Raw genomic sequence first — 23,376 nt, 5'->3', positions numbered from 1 at the left:
TTTTATGACTGTTTAATCTATTCTTAAAGAAGAACAGGCCACTGCTTTGTTTGATATATCAGGTTGCCTCTTCCCACAGAGTATTAAATGCTTCTATCAGCTCTAGCACATTGGCCAATGAGATTATTTTCAAATTATTACTTTATCTATTTTTTTCATTTATTTTTAACTATTTGGCTATGTGGGATATTGAGTAGAGGTATACAAAATGGATAGCTCTTTTGAAAATAGCTTTCCCAGACATTTTAAATTATTTCATGTTATTTATTATAGTTATTACCAAAAAACACATTCATTGTAGTCTTGTCATTTTGATTACTATTTTATCTTTTTGGAATACTTAGTACAGTTCACTGTTTGTGAAGAAAATTCTGACATGGCTTGTGATTGAAAGTTAGTGACTTTAATTCATTATATAATGGTTAGTTTCCATTTCACAAATATTGAAGCAACTGTTCAGACAACAGATATTTGTAGTCATGGAACTTTCATTGAAGCATTGTGAGTAAAAGTGTATGCGAGACTCCAGGCTAAGGTAGAAATTGAGAATGGCATTTTTATATTGTGTTTTACATAGGAGAAAAGTCTTTTTGTTCGAGTTATTTTCCTACACATGTTGTACTTATCATATTTTACCTGAATTAACATTGTGCACTTAAATTTAATTATTACTATTATTATTATTATTGATTTTTAGAGACAGAGGGAGTGAGGGAGAGGGAGAATAAGAAAGAGAGGGAGAGGGAAGGAAAGAAAGATTGATTGGCTGCCTCCAGCATGAAACCCTGGGCATGTGCCCTGACTGGGAATTGAACCAGTAACCTTTTGATGCACTGGATGATACCCAACCAACTGAGCCACATTGGCCAGGGCAACATGGTGCGTTTTTAAATTGAAGACTTTGATTTATCTTTGGTTTCTGACAAGGTTCCAAATTAATTCAGACTTTCAGGTACATAAAAGTTTTGTTATTTTATGTGTTTTTAGGTTTCATCTTGATATGGAACATGAATTCCACAAAACTTGCTAACCTTTTAAAAGAATTATCTAAGAATATATGCTTTATTTTTTTTTCTCTTCCTACATTTAGGGTAAGCTAAACGGAGGAGAACATTTTAAATACATGTAGTTTATTATAGTCCTACTTAAAGATCTCATTTGTTTGTAAGAAAGTATGTGGCTTTAAGGTGACATCTTATGTATAGTTTAAATGAAATAAAATGTGAGAAATGTAAGTTATTTAGATTTTTTCTTTGCTACTGAAACATCATTGTTAATATAAATAATCATCTCATCCCAAGAAAACTTAGTAAGCTTGGATTTGAAAATTCCCTTGTCCCCCGAATACCCCCAGTTGTGATTGTTGGTCTGTCCACAGGGAACAGTATTCTGAGAAACTCCAAAGGACATCACATTCTAGGAGTCCAACCGACAGAGAAGACGGACAACATACCACCCAAAAGAGTTGTGTAAGATCAGATTCTACTTCTGTTTGTTGCTTTAACTCCACACATTTTTAGTTTCATATTGTCAAAGTTCCAATGATGACTTAGAGATAGCAAATAAATACTGTAAGTTTTGGTGACCATCCTGATGTCAAAGAAATGTTGTTTGGTATATTCCTCACTGTTTCTTCTGCCTTCTCAGTAATTCTAAGGCATCATGTTAATCAGTCTATCATTTTTCTTGTGTATCAAAGATTAGCTTCAAAAAACTATCAGTTTTTTTTTTTTTTACTTTTTTATTCAGTGTATGTATAAAAATGAGACAGTTGTTATAAATTTAAGAAATTGGGATTAACTTGTAATGAAATAGGAGACACTGCCTTCCTGATGAAGTGAACTGTTTATATATTGACCTATGAATACCTCTCTTGCATCTAATTGCAATAGATGCAATCAAGTGCATAAATAGCATAGATTTAGTTTGAACAGGGTACCAGTGAGCATTGCAGGTTGCTGTGTGAAGGGAAGGACTTTGCCTGCCTTCTGGGGTCTTTGTGTAACTCTGGCTTGTCTTGGATTGCAAGACTTTTAGTTCCAAGAAGATCCCGAGTGATACCTGACTGTTTTAGCACATATTGCGCTGAACACAACTCCTTGCATTTTCTCCGGTGATAATTTGGAACTTTCAAAAATATTTTAATATAAAGGAGAGCACATTTTAAATATTTGTGGGTTTATTATCAATCATTGTATTTACTCAAAATAAAGCAAGTACATTTTCTTAAGACATTCTTATTCATAAAAATAAAAAGGGGACCATTAATAGAAGCAATAATGAATTTTAATATAATATATAGCAAACAACTTTTTGTTTTCATCACTTCAGATGACTTAATGACCATAGGTAAATAGATTTATTTGTATTAACGAGGTTTTCTGAAAGCATGAAAATACTGTATCAACAAATTTAATTTCAAAATACATTTTTTGGATGTATTGTAGAATATACACTATTATTTTACACAGATGGACCTTTCTAAGTTTTTAGCGCTTTTGGATCATTGTTCATTTTTGGCACTGATCTTAGGCTGTCCTCAGTTAATTATAATTTCAATCTGGTTTGATAAATATGTAATTTAATACATTACATGGGAGGTGAAAAAAAGCATGGAATTCTACTTTTTTTGAAAAAGTAAAGAATCACTGTAATTGTGTTTTTGTGATGTGAATTCAAAGCCTATTTCTCTTTATATTCAGGGTATGAATGAGAATTAATTTAAGAACAAAGAGCTTCTTGGACATCAGCACAAACTTTCCTGTTAACTAATTTTAACGAGAGTAAATAATTCATCTTTTCAAGTGTCTCCCCATCCCCCTTTAAAGCTACTGTGGTATACCACAATTAAAACTTTCTGTAAAAGAACTTAAAGAGAAGAGTCTGGATTAATTTTTAAAATATTCTTTTGATGGTTTTTTTGAAATCTAGTTACTGTGTGAATATATTGTGAAGGCATCTCATAGCCCTAAGCAGATGTAATAAACAGTCATTACTTAGAACTGAAAACCAGCTCTATTGTAACATAACCCTTTCCTCTGAGGCAATATGGCACTACCCAAAAAAGCTCACAGAGTTCTCACTGCTCTGAATGACACATTCTGTCCGTCTTCCTCCCTCCCTTTCCCCTGCTCTCCCTCCCTTATTTACCTTCTTCCTTTCTCTTTCATTTCTTCCCTCTTTCCTTCATCCCTTCTTCTCTTTTGTATTTCAGGAAGTTCATTTGAAAAAATCTGCTGTTTCTTTGGATGACAGCGACATCGAAGCTCGCCTTAATAGTTGGAATCTTGGGGTAAAACAAGTATTTGTTTTATGTATGTATATTCATGTGGAAGTATCATAGTATTTGAAAAAACATCTGAACTAATTTAATTTTATTCAGTGACTCGTATTGGATGTTAGATTTCAAGTATTGTGTTAACACCCGGCAGGACTGAGAGCACAGGAAAGAAAAATAGCATTCCAAACAAGCATAACATAATCTCTGCCCTGAACAGCTGCCATTTTTGTTGGGGAAATGAGACATATACATAAATAGTAAAATAATAATTTAAGATAGCATATGATAAAATACCAAAATGAGTTAGGTAGAAAGTAGAATATTGAGGTGGAGGGGATGGAAGGGAGGAGTTGGAAAAGCAAGGGCATTTGGGTTGAAAAAAATAATGTCAGGGAGACTTCATGGATGAGCTGCCATCATGAATAGCAGTTTTCATATCCAAAGTCTGGGAGCATGAATGTACTTGGATGGTTGGGGAGGACAGAGCTAGGAATTCAAGGCAGAAATAGGCATGAAGAATGGGTGCTGTGTACCGTAAGTGAACTGTCATGACTAGTTCCCAGGGTATATGTGGGGTTTGGGGAGCAACGTTAGCAGCTGGATTGCATGGGAGCTCTGAATGCTAAATTGAGAAGTTTAGCATTTAAATTTTAGGCAATAGGAAGCCCAGGAGGTTTATTTTATTTTTAAAATATATTTTTATTAATTTCAGAGAGGAAGAGAAAGGGATAAAGAGATAGGAACATCAATGATAAGAATCATCAACCGGCTGCCTCCTGCACGCCCCCTACTGGGACCTAGCCCGCAATCTGAGCATGTGCCCTGACAGGGAATCGAACCCTGACCTCTGGGCAGAAGGTTTATTTCCACCACATCCCCTCACATTCCGTTTTACATATATGCTTTGAGGAAATAAAAAGAGATTTGAAACAATTTTTGTCATACTTGGTTACTATAAAAATAATTTGTAATATGGACATATGAAAAATACAGAAAATGAGAGGAGTAAACTGTTTTAAAATCATAACACCGAGAAATGTAATATTTTGTTTTATGTATATTTCCTTTTCTCTGTGTGTGTTTATAAAATTAAAATTTAAACAAAATTGCAGTCATATTTAAGTGCTATTTTAAATTTGGTTTAAGTTTATAATAGTTCTGTAAACATGAATCTTAATAATAGCACTAATTTTTCTTTTGGATGGATATTCCATAACTTATTTAAGCATTCAGTTATTTTTGGACATTCAGGCTGCAACCTGTTTGTTCCTAATATAAGTAATACTACACTAAAATTACTTAGAAGAGTCATTTTATATCAATACATATTCAGTTGCTTTGTTAGGCCCAGAAGAGGTATACCAGTTTATTTTCCAACCAGCAGTATATGGGATTTTCCATTTCTCATTTCTTACTTACATTAGGGATTATTAATTTAAAAAAAAAAACCAAACCCTTCTTTTTAATGATGGGCTTAATGTGCTTTAGGGAAATCAATTAGGTGGCATTATGAAGGTTATGGTGGATGTGAGTAGAAATGGAGAGAGGTACTCAATCATCTTGTAGGTGTTTGCAATGAACTCTACGTTAGTGTGACTTCAGTGGAGATGGAAAGTGCAGGATGGAAGTGCAGGAAGGAAGCCCGTTTCACAGAAAATACGGAATGCTGCTTACTGACTGAGCGGTGGGCTGTGCAGAAGGGCACCAAAGGGAATGGGAATGTTGGCTCTCCATCAGTTAATTGGTTGTCCAATGGGAGAATCCTGGGTAGGGATTTAAAAGCTGTTTTAAACTCATGGAGTTGGAAGAGATGGTACGATTAACCGAGGAGTTCAAAGTTTGGAGCTTCATGAGACTCAGGGCGGGAGTCTTCTGTCTTAGTCCCTCCGTTAGAGGGGCCGCTGTACCCGGAGGCTGAACAGCCCTCGTCTCTAAAGGGAGGAGGTTGGATGGGAGCACAACGTGAGGATGCCTGGCTCAGGCAGTGGCCATGATTGGAGGGAAATGGATAAGAATTTCAGCTACATGAAAGGCAGTGATTTTGGAGCACATTAATGACAGAGAAGGGAGAAGCAGAATGGATCTCGAGGGGAATAGCAAGTCAAAAGAAAAACATTTTCATGTTTGAGGGTGTTGGAGAAGTGGTCTAAGCTACCAGCATGGGAGAAGAGCACAGGAAATCTCTCTGAAAGACAAATTCTTTTTGCCAGAAGGCAATATCAAAGGAAAAAACAAAATTCGGGGCCTTTTAAACTTTCTTTGCCCTCAGCTATTGGAAACTTTTGATGTACATTTCTTAGCACATGGAAGACTTTTCATGATTACTTAACTGTTCGGAGGATTAAAATTTTCAATGTATAATAAAATGAAAAGAAAGCAGCTAAAATATTTTGAGGTAATGCCTTCAAACTAGGCCTGCCTGGGGTTTTGTTTCACATTTTATTGTTCAAAGAATGCACTAACAGTATAAAATATGAAAGTGTTGTATTTTTATATATTTATAACATATATGCATTAATCAGGCTGAGCTATATATCTCTTAATCACAGTAGAATAATTCAAGTGTCCAGTGTATTAAAGGCTTAGATTTTGCTTTGGATTTAGTGTGGATGAGAATGTGCCACGGAATATTTTTTCCTTTCTTCCTCTGAATGATCAGTTAATATCTGGTTAATTTTTGTGCTATATACAAAGGTAAGTTTTTTTATATTTCTAGTGTGACTGTCAATTACCTTCATTCTGATGCATTAGATATTTTGGAATTTGAATTTTCTAGTTTATGTTAAAAATACCATTATTCTGCCAAAACTGGTTTGGCTCAGCGGTAGAGCATCGGTCTGTGGACTGAGAGGTCCTGGGTTCGATTCCAGTCAAGGGCATGTACTTTGATTGTGGACACATCCCCGGTGGGGGGTGTGCAGGAGGCAGCTGGTCAATGTTTCTCTCTCATCGACGTTTCTAGTTCTCTATCTCTCTCCCTTCCTCTCTGTAAAAAATCAATAAAATATATTAAAAAATACCATTATTCTTTCTTTTCCCAGGAGTTTGTTAATATTTTTTCTAGAAATACATATTTCAAGTAGAGATTTATATACCAAGACTAGCAATTAAATTTTCTTCCTATATTGTTTTTTCTTACTCTTTAACCTTTAGTTTTTGGAAAGCTTTCTTGCTTTGTTAACACACTTTATTATATATGTTTCATGCGTAACTTTTTTTTTATATAAATCCTATTTCTGAGGATGGTGTGAGGGGCCTTTGGGAGGTCTTTCTTGAACTGCAGCCCTCTTGGTTTGTTAATTTGCATACTCGCTCCTTATTGGCTGATGGGTTTGGCTTGTTGGTGTAGCAGAGGTTTGGTCAATTTGCATTTTACTCTTATTAGATAGGATTTTAAGAGTGGTTACTGACATTGCATTGTGTGTTTTTTTAACATGCATTTTCTGATGACTTGTAAAGTTAGATGCTTTTTAATATGTTTATTGACAGTTTGGATAGTATCTCAGATTGAAGTGTCTACTTAAGGCTTTGCCAATTTTCCTGTTGAGTTGTCAGCCTTTTACTTATCAATATTTATGAACTTTGCATATATCCTGGATTAGAGTACTTTTGGAATATGGTGATATAAATATTTTCTTTCACTTTGTTGCTTTCCTTCATTCTTTCTGGTGTCTTTGATGAACAGAAACTTAACATTTTAATGCAGTTTGTTTTCTCATCATTTTATATTTAGTGCTAATTTGGGTTCTATTTAAGATCTTTGACTATCTTAAGGTCCTGAAGATATTCTCCTATGTTTTCTTCTAGTAGCACTATTATTTTATTTTTTCTATTTAGATCTACATATCATCTAGATTTGAGTTAAGATTTGTTTTTGTCACTTGGACAGTTGCATTTATTGAGAAGACTATTCTTTTCCAGCTGCACTGCAGTATTATTTGTCTCATAAATCAGGTGACAGGACATGTCTGTTTCTATTCTGTTCTTTGGCTTGTTTACTTTTCCTTGTGTCAATGGACTATGTGTTGATATTTGTATTTTATTTGTGCTCATTAAGTGTTTGTTGAAATGTGAGTAAGCCAATGAATGAGCCTCCATTTGTAGTATTATTTCTGTGAAAAATGTTTTTCAAGTTTCAAAATATTGACTTTAAAAAACATTATTTTGGGGCATAATTGATTTAGCATTGAGGAATGAGCTTATTTTATGCAAGAGTTTTGGCAGCTTCTCTGACTGATGCTATGACTTAAAAACATTTATTTTAGGGTGTTGTATCTATTCTTTTAATGTCCTTTCCTCTAAGACAGCCAAAATACCATATAAAATGTCTTTCTATTTTTCTAGAACCATTCACCATCTCTATTTGATTAACATTAGCCTATAAGGGGGTATTTGGTGAGTTTGACCAAATCCTGAATAATTTGAAGAAACAAACTAACAGAATCCTTCATAACCAAACAAATGAATCTGCTAAAGAACTAAACAAAATAAAACGTCTTTCATGAGAGAGTATTCAGATGTCTGTATTTATGTTTAGTTTAACTTATTCTATATTTTATTATTGTGATTCTATTTGCTTCTTAAACAAGAAATGTTCTGTCACGTGGTTCCTTGTGCTATTGGAACTTAATTATTTTTAGCTTTGCTTTCTGTATTTTTGTTAGACTTTAATGTTTCACATAAGACCTTTTTTATCTCCCATTTTGGACATTCTTTATTGTGGTGTTCTTTCTTGAGGTATTATGAGAGAACAAGAAGTTTTCTAAAAGAGCATGAAGAAGTAAATGTTGAGACTGTTTACAGATTGCTTCAAGTCCCTGTTACTGTGGATTACAAAGTGGGAACATTTAACTTCAAAGCACATCTGGCTGCTGTTATAAAGTCAGAAAGTAGAGTGTTCTTTTTCCCAAATAGACTCAAGAACATGCTTTGCTATGAATAATTCTCATTACATATTAAAAGTAGTCATGAGACAAACTCAGCGTATTATGAATGAATAACAACAGAAGATTTGTCCTTGTTCATAGTATTTGTTGTTGCTTTTAAATATTGGAATAGATTTTCTCTTTTTTTCCCCCCTCAATTTTCTTGGTCCATTGGAAAAATGAAATTTATGATAACAGAGTGAGCCCTTAACTTCTGTCTTTAATGGCTTTTAAAGATGAAGAGCATGAACTAGGAGTTACTGCATAGTTGAAAGGCCACATTGTAGTCAGCTAAACCAGTATTTTGTATCCTGCTTGTAAATGTAGAGTAAAAATAAATCACAAATGGTTTTTTGGCTTTTGGTTTTAAATTTTAAGCTTAATTAGAGCTTGAACATCTTTGAGGATTCCCTGTTTTCCTCTTCCTTTATTTTCCCCCTTAAATTTAATTCTCCTTCATGAATTAGAGGTTTATGTATTTTCAGATTTACATGTATCTTTGAAGAACTTATTTTCTATGCTGGTTTTCTCTCTTCTAAAAATAGAGAATAGTTATTTACTTTTCATATGTACAACTTCAAACAATAAATATTTATCGAGTGCACTTTGCTGCTTACTGAACCTTTGCTGCCTCTATTTTTAAAAACAGTTAACTATTTATAATACAATGTTATTTTTTTAAAGAATATGCCTTTTTCTCTGGTATGATATTTAGGTTGATTTTATTATCTTACTTAATGAATGTTTCTCAAAGTACTTATACTCATTTATATACCTACTGGAAGTGCTCCACATCTGGAATACTCTTATTGTCAAATTTTTAATATATGCCAGTCTGGTGGTGGTAAAATACTATCAAATTGTGGTATTACTTTATGTTAAAAAACAACAGATTGAGCGTATTTTCATGTTTGCTAGTCATTCAAATTTCATCATCAGTGAAACTGTCTCAAGTTTTTTCCATTTTTTTTTTTTCCTAATGGGTTGTTCTTTTAAAAATTTTGAAGACCTTCTTTATATGTTTTAGAGACAAAGCATTTATGCAAACATCTCCTAATTTATGATTTCTCTTTTCACTATATGATATCTTTTTTGGAGAGAAGTTCTTATTTAAAATTATCAAATTTATTACAATTTTTTGCTTATGCTTTTTTCTGGTTTATTTAAAAAGAAATCTTCTTTACTACAAGGCCATAACGTCATTCTTCTAGACTGTCTTCTGTAAGTTCTGCTTTTAATTATAAGTATTCAACCCATTGGAAATTATTGTATATAGTGTGAGGAAGGGATCTGATCTTATTTTCTTCTACTTGTTGAATACATCCTAATTTTCTCAATAATTCACAATACTATATCTTTCATGAATAATATGCTCATATATATTTGAGTTTCTGGTTCTTCCTGATTCCACTGACTTATCTTCATTGTTGTTGTTTTATTATGTCACACCACCTTGATAATTTTCTTCAGGTTTGTCTTTCTTTTTGTTGTCCCTTTATTTATTTATGCATATTTTATAATGAGCTTCTTAAGTTTTCAAAAAAAACCCTATTTAGATATTGGTTTGGTTAAATCAATCACTACATCAAGTTATTGTGAACTGGCATTTTTACATTATTGAGACTCTTCAAAAACATAGGCTGTGTGAGGATCATGAAAGTACAATTGTGTCTGCAGAGGTTATAGTTCATTTGTTAGTGGGCCACTAAAAATGGATTATGCAATAGCCATTCTAAAAAACAAGCTAAATAATAAGACATATAGAAACTATTTTCATAAAGCAGCTTAATTCTGTATTTTATCAAATAATAATTAAAACTCAAAAATTAATAACTCCTTATTTTTAAAATTTCAGATAGAAAATCCTCGGTACCTGAGACAGAAGCCTATCCCAGTTTCTCTGGTAGGTGAGAATTCCATTGGACTTTTCCTACAGACATATATTTTTAAATAAAATAACCAAGTCATTTACAAAAAATAGTCTATATCCACATTATAAAGCATAATTATCTTATTAATATGAATCCTATCATTTCAAAGTGGATAAATAATTTTTTTTCTCCAGTGTTGGCATCATTTTGGCATGAACTTTAGGCAATTTAGAAGTTTACTTGGGGGTTTAGGATAAACCATGCCTGAAAAAGTATTGAATAACTCTCACTCACTCAACAGATGACTCCCAAATTCAGCCTGAGGAAATCCAGCAGTTTCCATGAGGATCATTTACTCTCTCGAATGCATGAGAAAGAGGTAGGACTGAGATATTTTTTATATGCCTAATTATTGACACAATTTTTATATTTTGTATAATACGAGGTTTCAGATTTAGTTAGAATAATGATGCATGGTAGGAAGAGGTTGTCTTTGGTACACATATGAAGTAATGATGTAGGGTAGGCAGGGTTTGTCTTTCTACATTAAAAAAAATTTTTTTAAATTGATTTCAGAGAGGAAGCAAGAGGGCGAGAGAAATAGAAATATCAATGAGAGAGAATCCTTGATCAACTGGCTGCCTCCTGCATCCCCCCCACTGGGGACTGAGGTTGCAACCTCGGCATGTGCCATGATTGGGAATCGAACTGTGACGATTCCCAGTCATAGGTTCATAGGTCAACTACTGAGCCACTCCAGCTCGGCATGGAGGCTTTTAAGAATTTCTCAAATTTAATTTCAATTTGGTTATTTTCAATATTATAAAGTTTTCTTACCACCCTATTTATAAACTATCACAAAAGGCATTGACTTTTTAATTAGATATTTAAAACAATATCATGGGCATAAAAATTTATTTTTTTGTTGTTGTTGGTGATGGAGGAAGAGGGCTCTTTAAAAAAAAGTCCATCTGGTATAATTATTGTTGCTGATCTCAATAATATTCTTTTCTTATTGACTTTATTGGGGTGACATTGGCTAATCAAATTATATAGGTATGAACTCAGTAATATTCTGTCTGTTGTTTTGTAGCTCCAATTTAAGGCATGCTGGATGTTTTTTCCACAGTGTTTTAAAAAATAAGATGAAACAAAAATAAATATTTAAAAAATCCTTTTTGAGAGTAATATTACTTTTTTCTCTTTTTTTTTCTTTTTAATATATTTTATTGATTTTACACAGAGAGGAATTGAGAAGGACAGAGAGTTAGAAACGTCGATGAGAGAGAAACATCGACCAGCTGCCTCTTGCACACCCCCCACTGGGGATGTGCCCACAACCAAGGTACATGCCCTTGACCGGAATCGAACCCGGGACCTTTCAGTCCGCAGGCCGACGCTCTATCCACTGAGCCAAACCAGTCCCGGCAAGAGAGTAATATTTCTTATATTCAGATGCACTTACTTTTGAGCTCTTGATATGAATTTCTTCCTTTTCAATAATTATCAATTATTTTTTTTCAAGTCATTTCCAACCATATTTCCTTTTATTTTGTACTATTTTTTACTGTTCAGGCTGTTTCCCATAGAATAAATAAAATAATTGAAAGGAAGTGGTGGCTTTTTGAAATTTTTTTGGTCTTTCATGAAATAATATCTTTATGATGACATTTTGGGTCAGGGGTAAGCATACCAATGCTACCCACATATGTGTTGAAAGAAAAAATATTTACACTTATCATGTGTTGCATCAGAGATTCTTTTTTAAATGTGTGTGGTTTTATTTTTTCCACACCCTTATGTTTTTGTTTTTCTTTTTGGCATACTATAAAAATATTTTGACATCATTGAGAAGTTTGCATGTAAACATCAACTTACTCCGTATCTTAAAATATAGTCTGTGTACATTTTGGCTAAAATAACCCTTGTGCAATTACATAGTCATTTCTGACTTATTTGAAAAAATGTTTCTTCATCCTAAAATATTTGAAAGTATATGCTGAGTGGCCCCAATGTGGGAACTATCTTAGTTTCTACTTTCTTTTAATGTAGTATTTATAAGTTTAAAAATAGCTTATGTGGATTTCTATTGAAGAAATTTTGGAAATTATAGACATCTGTAAAGAAGGAAATAAAATCACATATAAAGTTAACACCTGGAAATAAAAACAGTGGTAAAATGTCATTGTATTGTCTTTTAGATTTTCATTGTGTCCTTAAAACATTTTTTTTTTCTTAGAAATTTGAGATCTATACTGGTATATATTGTTTTGTATATTTCAAGTATTTTTCATGCTATTAAATATTGTTCCCAAGCATCTATTTTTAATGTCTGTATTTCATACTAGAGACCCAGTGCATGGATTTTGTGCACTGGTGGGGTCCTTTGATCTGGCCTGCGCCCTCTCGCAATCTGGGAGCCCTCAGGGGTTGTTAGATAGCCAGTTTTGGCCCGATCCCCACAGGCCAGATCAAGGAGGGAGCCTGATCCCCTCAGGCCAGTTCAAGGAGGGAGCTTGATCCTGTGTGTTGAGCATCTCCTGGTGGGCAGTGCACGTCATAGTGACTGGTTAACTGGTCAACTGGTTGTTTGGTCGCTTAGGCTTATACATATATAGATTATGGATATATGCCTACTTAATTGAACTTACTCCTATTGTTAGGTATTGAGGTTGTTTATAATTTTCAATAACATAAATACCTCTGGGAAGAATATCCTTATATTTCTGTCTTTATATGAATTTCCAAATATTTCTTTGGGGTAATTAATAATATCTTACACAGTTTATCTGGGTAATGAAGCAGTTAGTAAAGGATTTAATTCTGTTGAAAATTTAGAGTCCTACAATAGTTAACCGTTAGAAATCAAACTTTATAAAATACAACTTCCACTTAAAATTTATAATTGTGTGGAAAATACATAGATGTTAAATGAGTAATATTTTCAGTATTATTTTATTAGAGTTAAAGAATTATAATCGTTTTATTTTGGTGGCTAAAAATATACCTACAAAATATTTTAAGATTTTTTTACATTTTCAGTTTATTTGGGGCATTGATAGAAAACATGCTCAGTGATAGCCATCCTTTATTTTAACTCTAGTCTTCAATCACAAATATACTTGGACTTGTTTGTCTTTGTAATTGCTGACACATTTCCAGTGATAGCCACATCACAGAATTGTGTGACACTGAGCATCATCAAGCAGTAGGTTCATGTTTTTTTGTTTGTTGTTTTTTAGTAACCTTAAAAAAATTTGTGACATAGATTAAGATGTTTGGAAAATTGTTGTCACTGAAAGTGAAAGAAGACACAATACGATAAGGAGAGAAATTTTCAGAGCAATCATCAGTTTCTAGAGAGCAGATGGTAGAAATTGCTCTTCTGTGAAATAAAATAGAACATTTCCTTTGAACCGCCCCTCCACCCATGTTGAATGTTCCCATCTATTGCCTTGGAGGGGATGTTGCTTCTTTCTTGCATGTAATGTCAATTAGGCATTTCCCCCTTGTGAATCTCTTAGTTAAATGTAGAATTTAAATAAATCCAAGATAATTAAATCCATAGTCATTGACGTAATAAATGAAAGAACTGATATTTTAAAACAGTTGTGACTGTCGTATTTAGATATATACAATCCCACAACATATAATAAATGATTATACCAAGGAACACCATTGTAAACAGGCAAGGGTTAGATCATGGTCAATATCCCAAAGGTTTGCTGTCTGGCCCTCCCCATCATAACTCTTTTGAATCTTCCCTAGAAGTGTCTATTATCCTGATTTTTCTGATGATAATTTCCCTCCTTTGTTTTTAAAGTTGATTTTACCATCAATTCCTACATCCTTAAAAATGAAAATATTTTTACTGTAGGCGATTTTGAACTTCATATAACTAGAACTAAATTTTATATATTCTTTTGCGCCTACTTTATAAGTTCATATTTATATAAGGGAACATTTAAGGAAGAACTAATTCCAATATTACAAATATTTTTTGAGATCATAGAGAAGGGAATGTTTCTTGACTCATTTTATGGGGGAGACCCTGACAGTGAAACCAAAAGGACATTACAAGATATAAATCCCAGCTGAAACCGGTTTGGCTTAGTGGATAGAGCGTAGGCCTGCGGACTGAAAGGTCCGGGGTTTGATTCCTGTCAAGGGCATGTACCTTGGTTGCGGGCACATCCCCAATGGGGGATGTGCAAGAGACAGCTGATTGATGTTTCTCTCTCATCGATGTTTCTGACTTTTTTTTATTTTATTAAATATATTTTATTGATTTTTGTACAGAGAGGAAGGCAGAGAGATAGAGGGTCAGAAACATCGATGAGAGAAAGTCATCGATCAGCTGCCTCTTGCACACCCCCTACTGGGGATATGCCTGCAACCAAGGTACATGCCCTTTACTGGAATCGAACCCAGGACCCTTCAGTCCCCAAGCTGACACTAATCCATTGAGCCAAACCAGTTTCGGTGATGTTTCTTTCTATACCTCTCTCTTCCTCTCTGTAAAAAAACAATTAAAATATTAAAAAAAGAAATAAATCCCAGTAAAAATAAAAATGTAATAAGTTTATTATCAATACATTGAGAAAAGACATTTAATAAATGATGCTGGCATAACTTTTCATTTACCTGGAGAAAATAAAACTGGGTCTTCCTCCTATAAAAACAAAAACAAACATTAATTCTGGATATACTAAAAACTTAACTTACAAATGCCTAATTAAAAAGTTTCAAAACAACACAACAATCTTGCAAAAAAAAATAAATAAAAGTCTAGGAATTGGAAGGACTTTCTAACCCTCAAACCTTTCTAAATCCAGAAACTATAAAGAAAATTACAGAAATATTTAACCAAGTGCAATAACAATTTTTTATAGTAAAATATATCATAAACAAAATCAATTAAAAAATCATAGATTTGGGGGGAATATTTAGGACAGATTCTTTGAATGTGTACAGCCTACCAGGAAGTTTTACTGATTGACCGACAAAACATGGATCAAATTGTGAAAAGCCATTTTACAGAAAAACATATTCATATGGCTCCAAAACATCTGAAAGGAGCTAAGACAGGGTAGTGTTCAGGGAAATGCAAATTAGAGTAGTAATGGATATCTACTCTTCTGGTAGAAATGTGAATCTATCTTTAATAGAGGGCAAAATCTATGAAGGTATATCCACCATTGACTCATCTGCATGTCTTCTGAGAATCCATCCAGTAGACATCAAAGCCTAGTTGTAGGATGCATGTAGACAATATTTTTGTGTGGCTTATTTGTAGTGGAAAAGCACTGAAAATAAAGTGAATATTCATTAAGGGGAATGGTTGAATAAATTTTGTTTTCTCCTCATTAAGAAATAATTGACAACAACGAAAAAGAATGAATAAAAATATAGCAGGTATTTTTTGAGAGAGTTCCATGTGGTAGTACATGTTCAGAGAGAGAGCAAAATGCAGAAAATATTTTGCATACAAAACATTCATAATATAAAAACTATGTATTGCTAAGGGTGTAGTGATTTAAAGAAGAGAATTTATTTACCTCTCATAACAATCAGAGTGTGTAGGGAGTGCTGTGCTCAGTGATGTCACTGGGGACCCGGACTAGTGGGAAGTTCAACTGTTCTCAGCATACATTAGTCTCTGCTCGGAGGTGTAGGTTGCTCTCCAATACCTTGTCTTTAAAATGCCACCCTTCAGGAAGGAAGAGCACAAAGAGAAAGCCACTTTGTTTTTTAAAATGTCCAGAATCATTTCTACCCTATCATTCCCCTTGAACACACCTAGTCACATAGTCACGATACAACCATGTGCCCTGCTCTTATTTGGTGGTGGCCATTGGGCCCCAAAGAAAGAAGAGGGAAGAAGACATCTGGGGACACTAGCAGCGTGCTGCAAAACCCCTGCTGGTGTATGCATCTCTGTTCACGTTTGTGGATGATTCTAGGAGCATGGCAGAAGACAGGAAAATATGCTAGGCTGGCCTGAGCCAGTTTGGCTAAATAGATAGAGCATCAGCTTGTGAACTGAAGGATCGTGGGTTTGATACCAGTCAAGGGCACATATCTTAGTTGCAGGCTTGATTCCTGGCCATGATCAGGGCACATGTACAAGGCAGCCAATTGATGTGTCTCATATCAATTCTCTCTCTCTCTCTCTCTCTCTCTCTCTCTCTCTCTCTCTCTCTCTCTCTCTCTCTCTCTCTTTCTCTCTCTCTCTCCCTCCCTCCCTCCCTCCCTCCCTCCCTCCCTCCCTCCCTCCCTCCCTCCCAACCACTCTATCTAAAAATAAATGGGGGAAACTAGCCTTGGGTGAGGATTAACAACAATAAAAAACCACCACACATGCACACACACACAAAGAAAATATGCTAGGTTGCCGAAACCGGTTTGGCTCAGTGGTAGAGCGTCGGTCTGCGGACTGAAAGGTCCCAGGTTTGATTCCGGTCAAGGGCATGTACATTGGTTGCGGGCACATCCCCGGTAGGGGGTGTGCAGGAGGCAGCTGGTCGATGTTTCTCTCTCATCAACGTTTCTAGCTCTCTATCCCTCTCTCCTACTCTGTAAAAAATCAATAAAATATATTACTAAAAAAAAATTTAAAAAAAAGAAAATATGCTAGGTTGTTGTTATGAAATACACCATGCAGGTGTTGATGGGAGAAGTGAGAAAAGGGGAGAGATTTAAATAAAAAAGGGAATGAACACTGCCAAGTGCAGAGAATTTAACAAAATAACTCTCCATCTAATTATTTGTTTCATGTAAATTATGTTTGTAGTATGTGATATTTGACAAAATTTAAAAATAACAAACCAGCATGCACTATGTATATTAACTATCACTTCTACCCTTAATGTGTCGAGTCCTAGGAGAGTAGCAGATACTGCTTATAACCCCAGGGATAAGATAACAAGAGAGATAGATGCCTTTTTTGTGTGCTGTGTTTATAAATCAGCAAGGTGAATAACAATCGGCAGTATGGAATACTACAGATGAACATTTTGAGAATAGGATATACTGAAGATATTAGTCAGGAAGAATCTTAATTACCAACATACAATAATTTTCTGACTAGCAACTAACAGAATTCTCCAGAAAGATGATTGTAACACTTAGGTATCCAGGAGAGTAAAGTGAGGATGGTTTTACGAAGCGTTTCTTCGGCAGTTGGCTGGGGTGATTGCTGGGCTATAGGAAGAAAGTATGACTAAGCGAAGACATCCTTCGCTTGTGTTGCTGATAATGCTTTGGAAACTGCTGGGCAGCACAGATGGCTGACATCAGTAATGTTTTCAACCTTTCTATTGCTACGTGGTTACAGTAAATAAAGGAAAACAAAAAAAACTTTCCGTAAAATTACAATGGCTACAGTTTATATCTTATCAGAAAACTTACCAGTTTGTAGTTATTCTCTAATCCTGCTTTTTTTGTTACATTTTGTCCCTTTTGACAAGATTGAGGTAGATAGTCAATATTCACTCTTTGTAATAACATGAAAGGAAGTTCCTTGGTACTTAAAATGTGCAGATGATGTCCATCTAAATAACTTTAGTACATTTTCCCTTAAAAACTCATCAGTGGTCATTATGCCATTATATTTTGTTTTCTGCTAAATTCAGCATCAAATGTTAAATACAATTTACACATGCAAAACTGTTAATAGTAAAAAGTAGCATTTTGAATACGGGTATCCATTTTTCTGTACAAGTGAATGTCAAATCCCGAGTGAATAAATTGTTGTGTTCCTTCAAAACCCCAAAACCCTTTATTTAAAGTTTGTGCATATTTGGTTGAGTCAGTGACATTGGTCATTGTCCTAAAATTTAACTAGTTATCCTGTTAGTTGGATATTTTTAAACCCAAGGAAATGCTTTTATAATAAGTGAGCACATTCACCAGCTTGATTCATTCGGTAGGAATGTCCATCCTCAGAGCTACTCTTTGAAGTGCAAACTTCAGAGAAGATGAGGCCCAGGGGACTTTGGTAAATAACATTTCTGAAAGTCTTTCTAAGCAGAAATTTCAGAAATTCTAATTCCCTTAGAAATAGCCTTTGGGAATGCCCTCTGGATAGTTTCAGTCCTTTGCTTTAGCAGTAGGCTACCAATCGCATGGCTTGTCATACACGCCTTTTACTTCTGTGGCATTGTCTCAGTTCTAGGAAGGAAGGAAAGAAAGTACAATGCAAGTCTACTGTAGGGCAATATTTAAAATATATTTTTATTGATTTTAGAGAGAAAGGGAGAGGGAGAGAGATAGAAACATCAATGATGAGAATCATTTATCAGTTGCACCCCCCACACTGGTGATTGAGCCCACAACCCAGGCATGTACAAGGCAGCCAATTGATGTTAGACTTCAATGTACATTATTCTTTTAAATAGTAAGGAATCAGGTGTTCCAATACTTTTATAATTGAGAAAACCAATTTTATGTTGTTCTTAAAACCAGTTGCTACTATTCTTTCAATTAAAAAATACACATATTAGTATCAACAAGTATTGGTTACAGTTTCGTTGGCTTTGCTCCAAACATTGTGCATTAGGTATTGGTTTGAGCAGGATGGGAGTTAATGAATACTTGAAAGGAGCTGCAGTCACTATCTGGAGGGCATCGGGGTCTAAGACTTCAGTAGAGAGAAGTGCATCCACACTAGTAAAAGAGAAAGATGAAAATTGACCATATCTTTGTGATGCCCACCAGCCAATCAGGTGTGAGTATGCAAATTAATCCAACATAGATGGTGGGTTAATTTGCATACACAGGTGCAGAGTGGCGAGGGTCGGAATGCTTGTGTTATCACCATGGTGACGACACAGGTGTTCCTCACTGCCCCAGCCGCTCCGGGCCTCTGGGTAGTGTGGAAAGGTGGAAAGGCAGCTCTGGGCCAGAGCAAAGGTGGTGCCCGCAGTCAGGGGAAGGGAGGCCCATTCTTGCATGAATCTTTGTGCATCGGACCTCTAGTTTATCCATATTTATGGAATTCAGTCTCAAACTATCACATTAGTAAAAAGTATTTTTAAAGGAGCATATAGATATAAGAAAAGGAAAAACTAAAATGGTAAAATAGAGTCTTCCTCAGATAGGAAATAATAAACATAAAAATACTAGCAAAATAGCACTTTAAAATGACTTTTTTTGCGGGAGGGATAATTGATAAATCCATATTTAGTAGTGTCAGCTTACCAATCAGGTACAACTTATTTGAAAGATTTTTAATTAGCTTGGAAGTAATACCAACATATTGAGATATATATATATCTATATATATGATTTCTAGACCTTTATCTATAGGGTAAAAATGGAAAAATACTATTCTCTTTCATATTGAGAGTTATTTTAATTTAATTGTGTATTTTTGCCAAAGGGAAAAGCAAATTATTAACACCTTTAAAATATTTTCCTTGAAGTTGGACATGAAAACCAAAATGATAGAAGCTAAATGTCATGAAGAGAAACTTAAACTTCAACAGAAACATGATGCTGATGTTCAGAAGGTAGGGTATATACCATTTATTCTTTTATTAATATTGAATATTTGAAATAGTCTAGGTCTTGTGATCCTTATCTCTCCACCCACCCACCTACCCATCCGTCTATCAACCTGTCATCCATCCATCCACTGATATACATACTTATGACAGCCTGTTATAAATGTAATTTGATAAATTACCTAACATTCTTTAAACTTTATGTATATTCTTATAGGTTACATTACTTAGTGCAACTGTAAATACTAGAGATTGTTTTAGTGTAATATTTTTTTCCATTTTTTGGCAATTAAAATTTCCCTTTTAATTTGAAAAGAAACTCTTGGATTTAGCTCTGTTTGATATCGACTGCATGTGAGCACTGACAATGTAGGCTTCTTCATGGTCGCATCGATATGCATGCCTTCCCATGTTTCAGTCTGCATTTTTAAATAAAATTAATTTTTCTTCTTATTGGGCACATCAAAAATAATCAATTTATGGTTATCCTCTATGAAATTTGAATCAAAACTATATTTTAGTAATGATTCTTAAAAAATTAGTGATATATATATGGGGTGTCCCCTCAAAAATGTGTACACATACATTTTTTTGATAGCTCAATTGATGTTTCTTTCCTTTCAGGTTTAACCAATTTGAATTAATAATTATTCAAAATGTGAATACATTTTTTGAGACACCCTGTATATCTATATATAGATCTATCTAACTGTCTAGATCAGTGGTTCTCAAACTTTCTAATACTGCTACCCTTTTATACAGTTCCTCATGTTGTGGTGACCTCCAACCATAAAATTATTTTCGTTGCTACTTCATAACTGTAATTTTGCTACTGTTATGAATTGTAATGTAAATATCTATGTTTTTCGATGATCTTAGGCGACCCACAGGTTGAGAACCACTGCTGTAGAGCCTAAGACCATCGGAAAACATAGATATTTACATTACAATTCATCACAGTAGCAAAATTACAGTTATGAAGTAGCAACGAAAATAATTTTGAGGTCACCACAACATGAGGAACTGTATTAAAGGGTCGCAGGCGGCATTAGGAAGGTTGAGAACCATTGGTCTTGGATAGATAGCTTCAAATAGAAAGTTGGCATTTGCAGTTTCAAAAAAGTAAGCTTATGATTCTCCTTAACAAAACAACATGAAAGAAATGGAGGCCGGGAGTTGAAGCCATAGCATCACATAGCTAAGCTTTCTTAAAAGCTAAAACATGTTAATATTTAGTCAGGTGCATATTTGGTTCATGTTTTCAAAGCAACAAGAAGGAAACTATTGATTGAAAATTAGAAAGAGAAAAATATTTAACCCTTTTCCTCTCCTTTCTTCTTTCCCATTCATTTTAAAGGCAAATAGTACTTTCTGCTCTTATTATAATTTTACCCTAGTTTAAATTGGTTAGATAAAAACAGCTCTTTATCGTAAATACATTAGAGATTCAGTAATATAATCTCAGCATAACATATGCTAAGTAAAATAGAAGCTATTGCTATATAAGGATTATAAAAATGTATTTGGAAACATCATGGCGATAGAGTCTGAAATAGGCTTTTTGGTGTGTCTGTTACACAGATCTATTCTAAGAAAAACTTTTAATAACAAAGTTCTTCACAAGAATTTCTCTTTTTAAATAAATTCTGTGTAAAAAAGGAAAGCAATGCAACTAGTTTGAAATGCCAGGTAAAATATACAGTCCTTGACCTATAACCTATTTGGAAAGTATATTCATCAGTTTTTGCTTGAATGGCATTTCCTAAGTGTCAGGAATGGGGGCGGAACAAAATTCAGGGTGTTTTATCTATTTGCCTTGATTCTTTTCTTTTTTGCTTCTTTACGGATGTTAGGACCAAACTAGCTCCTTTTCTTGTTTACCAACCATTCTTAGTGCTGGGACTAAAACAATGAAAGGTAAAGTGAAAAGCTGGTGATAAAAGCACTAAGAAAAAATGGATTAGATGTTCATGAATACACTTTCTCTCTCTGTATGTGTGTGTGTGTGTGTGCGTGTGTGTGCGTGTGTGTGTTTCTGATTATACACCTGCCTCATTTTTTTCCCCATTAAGTTAGCACACATTTTTTTAAAAAATCCCAGCTTGCTAATTTTCCTACATTTTTATTATTTCTCTTTCTGTGTGGGTGTTTAGTGTAGATATATTTAGAAGTATATAACAATCATAATTAAATTTTGTTAAATTTTAAAACTTCTGACACAATATCAATTCATGATGTAAAATATTCATGCAATTTTGACATATTTTGGGATGATTTTTCTGATTCACAATAGCAGAGCTAGATATAAAGGAAGCTTATTACTTCTCATCTTCCCATGCAGCTGGGGGCTCTTGTGCATGGAGATGCTGGGACACCAGTGGGTCGGTTCCGAGCTGTGCTCATCCGGAGGTGCCCTCTTCCAGTGCAGGGGCAGGGGAATTGTGCTGTCCCTACGTGTCACGCTGTGATGGCTTCTCCCTGCTACTTTATGACAGTTTAATCTCTGAGTTATATTTTAGAGAATCACCTAATTTATTATTTATAGTCTCCTTAAAGATTGATACATGAAATTTCAAAGCAGATAGCACATCTCTTTCAGCAATCATTAATTCTAGCATATTTACTATTTTCTCAATGCACTGAAATATAATTTTTACATCTTTTGTGGGATTAGCTGAGATAGACTTGCAAAAATATCGTGCTCATTTAAAAAATTATGTGTTCTGTATGTCAAACAACATAGCATACTAAAACATTTAAAATTCATTTGCAGATTTTAGAAAGAAAAAACAGTGAAATAGAAGAATTGAAAACTTTATACAAAACGAAACAAAATGAAACGGAGGAGACTGTTAGAAAACTTGAAAAGAAAGGTGATGTAGTATTCTTACATAAATCTTAATAATATTTCTGTTTTATCTTAATGGTTATATAAAGTAAAATTTTACTTCTGACCTTCTGTAGTGTGAGATGGCAATGTTTGTGTGGACTTCCATCAGTGGATGTGTTTATGAGAGCTTTCATATGAATAGGGAAAACTCTCTCTCTCTCTCTCTCTCTCTCTCTCTCTCTCTCTCTCTCTCTCTGTGTGTGTGTGTGTGTGTGTGTGTGTGTGTGTTAGTTGTTTGGTTAAGAAATTGGAAGAGTCTGTCACTGCTACTTCCGTTAACTCTGCCTCCTTATTGGGCTGCCATAAGTGAGTCATAGAATTAGAATTTACTGGCTTTCACAAAGCAGTCTAGGGAAATCATTCCTTTTGGTCTAATTACATTCATTACATTAAGTATCTATTGATACCGGGTAGTATGTGCTAGTATTGTGATTGACAGAACAAGCATTTAAAAAGTATTCCCCATTCACACTTTCATTAAGAAGAAAAAGAAAGCATGTGATCAAGTGTTAAATTGACTGTGATTATAGGTCAAAACGTCTAAGTGCAAGAGGCAGCCCTTAGAGACCATGTTGAAAACATTTTTGTGGAAAAGAACTTTAAAAATTCCCACGTACTGCAGTAGGAATGCTGATATTGCTAAGGTTTGGAAAGAGGCTGCAAAACCACTTAGCAAGAGTGGGTATCCTGTACTTTGAGAGATAGATTGAAAAATATAAAGTAGGTGACTTGGCATGACTTAGGCATGACCATGAATTTTAGATTTATAACTTTCAAGTTTATCTTGTAGATACTGTGGAGGCAGAGAAGATTTTTGAGAGGGGGGTTTTAGATCCTTGAGTTTCAATAGCAGCAGCCTTGTGACGGTGGGCATGCCACCATGGTGAGTCCAATTCCCAGTCTA

General features: G+C 34.4%; 1 protein-coding gene across 3 annotated transcripts in view; it reads left to right on the top strand.

The window, feature by feature from the left end:
- Nucleotides 1-23,376, top strand: part of CEP112 (centrosomal protein 112) — a 261,521-nt gene that overhangs the window by 27,479 nt on the left and 210,666 nt on the right. For all 3 annotated transcript variants that reach the window (XM_084864076.1, XM_084864074.1, XM_084864075.1), the window contains exons 5-10: nucleotides 1,379-1,469; nucleotides 3,215-3,292; nucleotides 10,061-10,108; nucleotides 10,378-10,455; nucleotides 19,502-19,588; nucleotides 22,356-22,455. In XM_084864076.1, coding sequence (XP_084720202.1) covers nucleotides 1,379-1,469; nucleotides 3,215-3,292; nucleotides 10,061-10,108; nucleotides 10,378-10,455; nucleotides 19,502-19,588; nucleotides 22,356-22,455 — 482 coding nt within the window. The remainder of the gene's footprint in view (nucleotides 1-1,378; nucleotides 1,470-3,214; nucleotides 3,293-10,060; nucleotides 10,109-10,377; nucleotides 10,456-19,501; nucleotides 19,589-22,355; nucleotides 22,456-23,376) is intronic.

Source organism: Pipistrellus hanaki (assembly GCF_964339955.1).
Source record: "Pipistrellus hanaki genome assembly, chromosome: 16".
In the NCBI taxonomy this organism is placed as follows: domain Eukaryota; kingdom Metazoa; phylum Chordata; class Mammalia; order Chiroptera; family Vespertilionidae; genus Pipistrellus; species Pipistrellus hanaki.
Note: the sequence above shows the minus strand (reverse complement) of the source record. Positions and strands in the feature narration are given on the sequence as shown.